At 30.6% G+C, this 8,741-nt stretch overlaps 1 protein-coding gene across 1 annotated transcript in view; it reads right to left on the bottom strand.

Annotated features, from left to right (window-relative positions):
• Window positions 1-3,892: 3,892 nt before the first annotated feature.
• Window positions 3,893-8,741, bottom strand: part of LOC111621650 (membrane-associated protein Hem-like) — a 92,165-nt gene continuing 87,316 nt past the window's right edge. Inside the window, exons 35-38 of the mRNA XM_023363857.1 lie at window positions 4,687-4,771; window positions 4,513-4,623; window positions 4,323-4,435; window positions 3,893-4,138 (exon numbers count right to left, since the gene is read on the bottom strand). Of these exons, the coding sequence (XP_023219625.1) occupies window positions 3,941-4,138; window positions 4,323-4,435; window positions 4,513-4,623; window positions 4,687-4,771 (507 nt within the window). The 3' untranslated portion in view covers window positions 3,893-3,940. The remainder of the gene's footprint in view (window positions 4,139-4,322; window positions 4,436-4,512; window positions 4,624-4,686; window positions 4,772-8,741) is intronic.

Genomic DNA, 8,741 nt, shown 5'->3' with positions numbered 1-8,741 from the left:
ACTTTAAATCACATAATTTTTTCCATGGAAATTTAATTATAGGTTCAAGTGTGCCATGAGATAAAGGTAGAAAAACACTAGTCTAGACCCTGAGCAATCCTTAGTTCTAAGTTATGCTGCTGTGATAAACAGGGTATACCACAGGTAACCATAGAAAATACATAATACCATAGAAAATACCAAAAGATGAGTCTGGCTATCGGAGCCAGACTCATCTTTTGGTATTTTCTGGTCATACTGTCTCCGATAGAACAATGTGTACTGATATTGGGGAGTCAATATTAAAAATTGTTCTTTTTCGTGTTACATAGGTAAGCAAAACTTGCACTTAATTAAAAAGGATGACAATGGCAGTGAGAAAAATATTAAAGTATTTATGTGCTTGCTTGCCTTAATATGCCTGTTTAAACTTTATCTATGACTACAGAGAAACCTCGGTTAGTTAACTACCAAATCATTTAACAAACTTTTATTTTGCAAAAATTTTGTCTTGGATAACAGACAAAATTTAGATAATGAACGTAATGGTTTTTTGTGTCAAATTTCAGTTGCTGTTAGGGTGTGCGCAAGGTAAGCATTGCTTTTCCAAGTGTTTGTGTTAAATTTCTTTTTACAGTTTTGTGATTTATATATTTAATCAATATGGCACCCAAGAAAGAGAAACGTGATAGTGGCATAGAAAACGTTTTAGCATAGCATTAAAGAAAGAAATTGCAAAACATGAATGTCATTCTCATGTTTCTGACATTGCTAAAGAATATAATGTGGCAAAATCTCTACAATTATTAAAAACAAAGAAGCATTTAAGACTGCTGAAGTGGCTAAAGGAGTGATTGTGATATCAAAACAAAAATCTAAAGTTTTAGAGGAAGTTGAAAAACTGCTGCTAATATGGATCAATGAAAAGCAACTTGCTGGACAGTCTAGTGAAGCTATAATTTGTGAAAAGGCTAAAAATTTACACAGTGACTTGTTGACCCAGACATCCAGTACAAGTGCAGGTGGCAGAACTTTAAAGCAAGCCAAGGGTGGTTTGATAGGTTTTGTCGACGAAGTGACATTCACAGTGTTATAAAGCATGGGAGGCTTCAAGTTCAGATGAAAAAGCATTTGTGGATGAATTCAGAGAGTTTGTAAAAAGTGAAGGATACATCTCAAATCAAGTGTTTAATTGCAATGAGACCAGTCTTTTTTGAAAGAAAAAAATGCATAGATGAATGTACATAACCCAAGAAGAGAAAGCACTACCCAGACACAAGCCCATAAAGGACAGGCTCACTCTTTTTATTTTGTGCAATGCAAGTGGAGACCTCAAAATCAAGCCACTCTACAATGCCGAAAATCCCCATGCCTTTAAGAGCAATAATGTGATAAAGTCCAAACTGCCTGTACAATGGAAGGCAAATAGCAAGGCATATGTAACTCAGACTTTATTCATGAATTGGCTCACAGAAGTGTTTGCTCCAACTGTCAAAAATTATCTTCAGCAAATGTTTCTTCCTCTTAGATGTCTTCTCTTAATGGATAATGCTCCAGCACACCCACCAAATTTACAGGAAGTCCAGGATAGTGAGCATGATTTCATCAAGGCCAAATTCCTTCCACCCAACACAACTCCATTACTGCAATCAAAGGATCAGCAAGTAATTTCCAATTTTAAAAAGCTGTATACAAAGGCACTGTTCACCAGATGTTTCCATGTTACCAATGATACCGACTTAACTCTTAGAGCATTCTAAAAGGTGCATTGTATCAACCTTATTGACAAAACCTGGAGGAAACTTTGGCCAACTTGTGTCCCAGAGCAAAACTTTGAGGAATTTGAAGCAGAGAGCTCTCCTGATGTAGTGCATGAAATTGTGTTCATTGGCAAGAGTTTGGGATTTAGAGGTACATGATGCAGACATGGAAGAGTTGATAAAGGACCATTAAAATGAACTAATCACAGAAGATCTGGTTGCCTTGCAGGAAGAGCATTTGTCAGAGCATTTCTTCCCTAACCTTCGAAGAGAAGGTTAGGGAAGAAATCACCAGAGCTGAGATCAAGGAACTTTGCAGCAAATGAAATGATGTGCAGGAATTTATCAAGAAGCACCACCATCCTAACGAAGTTGTGACTAACAGGGTCGTTAATTTAATGAACAACAATCCTATATTGCATTTTAGAAAAGCTTTGATTAATTTAAAAGAATAAGACATTCAACTTTAGATCACTTTCTTGTTCCTTATCAAGAGAGACCTCAACTCGAAGAATCTCCCAATGCACTACTACCTGATATTTAATCCTGAGGAGGATTTACTCTTCCAAGCATTAAGCTCCATACAAATGAAGGTATGTACAGTGCTGTTTTATTAAATAAAATTTACATTTTTCTTCTTGAAACCGTATCATGTTCTATTTCTATTGTTTATCTAACACAATGTAGTGCAACTTAACAATTGCTTGGCTTTCTTTCACCTTTATTCTAGTCAACTAGAATAAAGGTGAAAGAAAGCCAAATGATCGTTAAGTTGCACTATATTGTGTTGGATAAGCAATAAAGTTTACATATTTGTTGCTGTAATGATAGCTACTATATTTTTATCAAAGAAAACTCATTTTAACAAATAAAATTACAAAAGGCTAGAATGGATAAATTGTATTTGCATTAATTGCTTTGTTTAATGAACAGAGTTGTGGAATGGATTAAGCTCTTTAACCAAGATTCCACTGTATATTTTAAACCATACACACTACATTCCATTTTATTTAAGCTTTGTGATATTGCAACAACTAGTTCAGTCACTGAGCAATTTGTACAGCAACTTTATGTAAAAAAAAAGTTCAATGCAATTCTTTCTAGGTGTCAACTCACATCGTGAGTGTACTGTATAGTTAATTGTCAACAGAATACAGACAAGCACACAAGCAATAGTTAAAACCAAAATGAGCACTTTACTACTGTTATATCAAGGATGATGAAATGCTGGTGTAACATTTCATAACTATTACTTAGGTTACTGTACTCAGCAAAAAATATTTTATATCCTACATAATACACTAATCTTATTAATTTCAAAAATTGTAAATTATATGCAATATATAAACTTAATTTTAACTGTTAATTATTACATAATATTAGAAATTTAATTTTAATTAAGAGCATATGTATAATATAAACATTCTGTAATCTTAAATTAAGAAAAGTTTTGCAAAGTAAATTTAACACTTTATTTAGGACAACTGACAAATACAAAAAGCAAATCTCATAAAAAATTTTTTATTTTCTCAATGTTTTATATAAAAAAAATCAAACACCACAACTAAAAAAAAGAGAATTATTTTTTATATACTACAATGATAAAATAGGAAATTGTTTTTGCAACTTTTCATGTACAATAATCACATGTCAATTTATCATTTGTTGCAAATACCATATTTTGATTATTACTAAATTATTAAAAAAAAGTCAACAAAAATATTTTACACAATAGTAATTCAGTATCATTAATATTTAAAATGGATAAGAAAATAATAAACATTCTACTTCCATAAATAAAAATGATCTTTGGTAACACAAACTTTTAAAAAGTTCTAACAAAATCAGTTTATTTTTTTTATGTACAAGGAGTTTTGATGAATGACCCGAATAAAGTGAAATAAAATTTATACAAGGACTACAAGATAAATGCCATGTTTGCATTGGAAATTGCAGTTCCAAAAATTATCACCGATGATAAAATTATCCGGACAAAAATGGCAGTACAAAAATACAAATTATCGACTTAAATAAGCTACGGTACATGCCTGGAATAATTGTGGAACTCGACATTCTCTTATAGAAAAATGAGATATTGTAGCCAATGCAATTTTCAACCAATGTGGTAAGTAAACAGTTACCAAATGTATATATTTATATATTTATATATATAGGTATGTATATGTTTATACAAACATATTTTACACATTATCGGCACGATACACTGCATGATAGGCATTTCTCAGTAATGCATAAGGGAAACAAGATTCTAACAAGTCCATGGTCAAGAAGGGCGATTCTTTGACTATCAAGTCCAGCAGAAGATAAACGGATTCCCGATTACGTATTGCTTCTCTGTCACTCTCCTGCCCTAAACGCAGTAAACTGGATGAAGCCAACTGTAAGTAATTAATTTAAAACATATTTAAAAATGTAATCTTATTGGCAACTAAGAAAAATTTTGAATTGTTGTTAAATAATTTAAATCAATATTTAACAAACATATTAATGGATTATAAAATTAGTTACATTAATCATAAAATTTCTGTTTATTAAGACTTAATTAGAAACTGCAATGCTCACCGCAAGAAATTCTTTTAGTCTTTCTTCAATATCTCCATGCCCACAGATTGTAAACAGAGCTCCAGCAATGCCATTAATAGCTTCTGCCAAGCAATGAATATTATTGGCATGCCCTAATAAACCAATTATAAAAAAATTTACTTAAAACTAAAATCTTTACTTTTTTAACATTTGGAGCTATAATACCGACCTTCTAAAGAGGCTTTATAGTGAGAACCTTCGTTCCGAGCTAATTTCGGTAAAGAAACAGCCACAAATACCATCAGCAGACAAGCAATTTGATACTCGTCTTCACCTAAGTCTAAAAATTATTATTTAATTATTTTCTTTCTCCAAAAGAACAAAAATAGAAAAAATATCATACCACTTTTCTGTGATCTTAAAGATGATACTAATGCAGGATCCACTTTACAATTTAGTCCCGCTGCAGATGCCATTTCGCTTACAATCTATAAAATATAATTTGAGATTTTAAATCACAAAACCTTTTCAATACAATTTAAACATCTTACTTTTTTACTTTATTTATTTTATAGAATTACTTTCCTTTTAAGAGAACAAATTACAAGAAGAAATGAGAGGCAAATAATCATTAAACTTAAGTATGTTACTATATAACTGGATTGCTGTATATTAGATCTCTATGTAATACGTCTCTGTAATCCAACAAATGGTAAACGGACTCTCAGCAAATTTTCAGTTAGGATTGATTAAAAGAAAGGTGCTAAGGTTTTAACTTGGTTTTTTGTAAATTATTGTTCATAAACTGTTTATATCACTATATATTTTAACAGTAAGTAATATATGTTGTTTTTATACACCATTATTAATTCTACAAAATAGTCATTAAAAAGTTGTTTTTAGTAATGAGGTTATCCGGTGGTATTAAACACTTCAAGTGCTCTTTGAACTTGTACAATACCTCTACGATGTGTTGGTGTCCCATGCACAATTTTTTTATCTTTAAGAGTAAGTGTGTAAGAAAAAATTTTTTCTGTTAGTATATTTGTTGTCATGAACTGACTATTTTCGTTTTTATTATTTTTAAAAATTAGCACTGAGGAGGGGTTGGGATGTACTGAGCCAACCTGAAATGCATATGTCAATTTTGAGAATAAAATTGTAGTTCCTAACTGAAAATTTGGAGTGAGTCTGTCTGCTGTTTGTTGGATTACAGAGACATATTACATATAGAATTAATTATGTTATCATAAAATGCTTAAAATAATGAAAATAAAACAATATTTACAATTAGAATAAGACAAATTCTAAAACATACACCATAATTTTTCAACCCATGATTTTGAACTAAAATCTTACAGAAAAGCATTAATGCTTTTGTTTAAATTGCATCTGCTTTAAATATGAATGTTCTAAACACATCAAATTATATTAAATGATAGGGAAAGATGAGTAAAATTAATTTCTCAAATTTAAAATTTATCCAATGACAATTTGATGCATTTTATGATGGAAAATAATCAATTTATGATGGATACCTCAACATTCAGTAACTTTCTACCTTTTTAAGAAACATCTATTTACTTTAATCTTAATGTTTTACAAGAATTAAAAATAAATAAAAACAAATTTGTATTTCAAGTAATGAATATATTAATTATATTCAATCTTTTCAGGTTGCCAAATATGATTCATTGTTGAAATATAAGCACTTATATAACCCATGTAATCCCCATTTAGTTTGGTTTTAATCTAAGAATTAAGTTTATAAGTGCTTCTAATTAAATGTGAAGTCCCACAACTCTTTGGTCAGAGTGTTGCTGGAAGAAAAGAATAATTAATTTAGATGTATCAAGAGATGATATGTAATGCCTACCTCTAGGCCAAACTACTTCACATTTAATTAGTAATTAGTAGCACTAATATAGCCCAATGTAATCTGGCAATTGTTTGGCTTTCATCAGTTAAAAATTAATAATAGATGGATGTAAAAAGTCAAAAAATTACACATGTGTATATATATTGGACTTTTTCTTTATCACACTTATTGCAATTTTTTCATAATTATTCATTTTCATATTAGATTTTTTCATAATATATATTAAAATTGCAATAAGTGTGAAAAAGAATATATATATTTTTCACGCTTATTGCAATTTTAGTAAATTTACTTCATTTTATTACATTTTTTTCTCTTGTATTAATTAATACATGTGCCACATTCTAAGTACTTAGACAAACCTTAAATGATATAGTCAACTACTCATATAGGCTATATGTAGTGCAATGATTGTATTTATGTATTTAAATATAGACATGGTACAGGCAGCCATGCAGTGACATTTGATGATAGAGAAGCTGTACCAGCCCTGGATAGAATCATTGGAAATGTCATATGATATTTTGGTGTGTAGCATCCACCAGCTAAACCACATGAGGTTGGTGCTCTGTAAAGTGCATTTGTGCAAGCACTTTACAGAGCACCAACCTCACGCATATAATCTGGCTGCTTTACACGATTCAAATATTTATCCATGGAAGCTATCCCGTATTTGTCAATACAGCACTTCCAATGTGAATATGTATATACAAATTCATGTGTACAGAAATTTGTAATAAAATATTAATTTTAATTAATTGAAAGTATCTTATTATAACCACATTATGTATGTTAAAATATGAAAATAATTGGTACTCTGTGCTTAATGGGACACCAGTCATTTTTAGTGAAGTCGATATTTTATTTCATAATTCACGCATGTTTAATATTACAATGTATGTGAAATTAAACATCATGTTTTCTAAAACTAGATTGAAAATTGAATGGTGCCCAGTTAACAGAAAAGTACCTACAATTTAATAAAAATTAAATCTAATATTATATAATGTAAACACAAATTGGATTAAATCAGTCGACTGGTACCAAATAATTGCACAACATGTATTTATATTTTAGAACACACAAGGGAAGTGGTGCTTCCACAGCTTCCATGGATGCCACTGCAGCTATGAATTTTTCAGATTTGTAATAGTCTGTCATAAAGTGACATATGACTGTATTCCATTGCCTTTCTGTTTGTGATAAAACAATAAACACAACTATTTTTAAATACGCCCGTTTTCAATCAAAACGAATACAAAATTAAATGCTGTAACATAAAAATAATAAAATATATAGAAACATTACTTATTATTAGCAGATAAATAATATAGAATTGTTGAAGGCAGAAAATAATTGCACAAGAATTCATTATCATTATATTGATAAACTAGCAACGTGTGCCTGGAGTTGAAAGAGGGGATAAAAAAGATGGTCCTAGCAATTAAAATATGCATTTATAATCATTCTTATCTCATTACATAACTTTGATGGATCCAAATTTTGCAAAACCATTACTAGTGCTCCAACCTTTATCTCTAGGTTAGGAGTTTAAAAATTCCACCAGATACACAACATAAAATTCCATTGATTTTTGAGGCAGATCAGACAGGAATGTAAGTCATGCTTGGATATGCAAATTCAGTTCAGCAAAGCATTTGTTTTTAGATGCCAACATTGCTTTCTTGTATATCCATTTGTCGTTTATGTAGTAAGTGTTATCAAATTAGTATCCAGATCTTCAGTGACTTTGCCATCACCGAGAGACAAAAGTTATTTAGCAAAATTCTCTGCAGAGTCCATGGATTGAGAAACAGATTATGTTAATAAGTTGTGCCTTTAGGCAGGCAAACTAACAACAATCGGCATTTATTTATGATTTTTGCCAACTGATGGTGCTACATGTAAAGGCAGCAAGTTGGATGCAGATGCTACATACTAACCAATAATTCGGGATAATATAGATTAGTGTCGGTTCTAGGGTCTAAGTAATACTCGTACAAACTTTGGTCCAGAAAGGTTTAAGAATAGAGATTTGTATAAAAGACAAAAACAATAAGCATTTAATCTAATTATTTTTCAATATTAACTATTCATAAAAAACTGCAAACCTCAAACTATGCTGAAATTTCATTTATAGATTGAGACATAAAATACAAATGCTTTTGAACTACATAGGAGGTTAACTATAATGTAATTTACATATTATTATATTAAGGGCTGTACGCTAACACTGATAGATGCAAATTCAACATTAGAAATGGTTTTTTTCTTTTACTCTTTCTGCCCTTGCAGAAAGAGTAAAAGATAATTTGGGAACTAATATGGCCTTTGAACAAGCTCAACCAATCCTTCACCATCCAATCATTGGATGGTGAGGAATGGAGACATGTCCAAGATGGTCCCCAGAGTGGTAGGCTTAATTCTTAGCTGCTCAGCTATCTGGCTACCAACATAAGCACTTTCACCTATTTACTATGCTCTGCATAGGGTTTTCATTTCCTGAGACAAAATTAATTATTTTTAAGATATACAAAATATCTTGAAGTCAAATGATATAAGGTAAACGCACCGGTAGT

Source organism: Centruroides sculpturatus, unplaced genomic scaffold, assembly GCF_000671375.1.
Source record: "Centruroides sculpturatus isolate CEXI.00-Female unplaced genomic scaffold, Cexi_2.0 scaffold254, whole genome shotgun sequence".
Taxonomy (NCBI): Eukaryota; Metazoa; Arthropoda; class Arachnida; order Scorpiones; family Buthidae; genus Centruroides; species Centruroides sculpturatus.
Note: the sequence above shows the minus strand (reverse complement) of the source record. Positions and strands in the feature narration are given on the sequence as shown.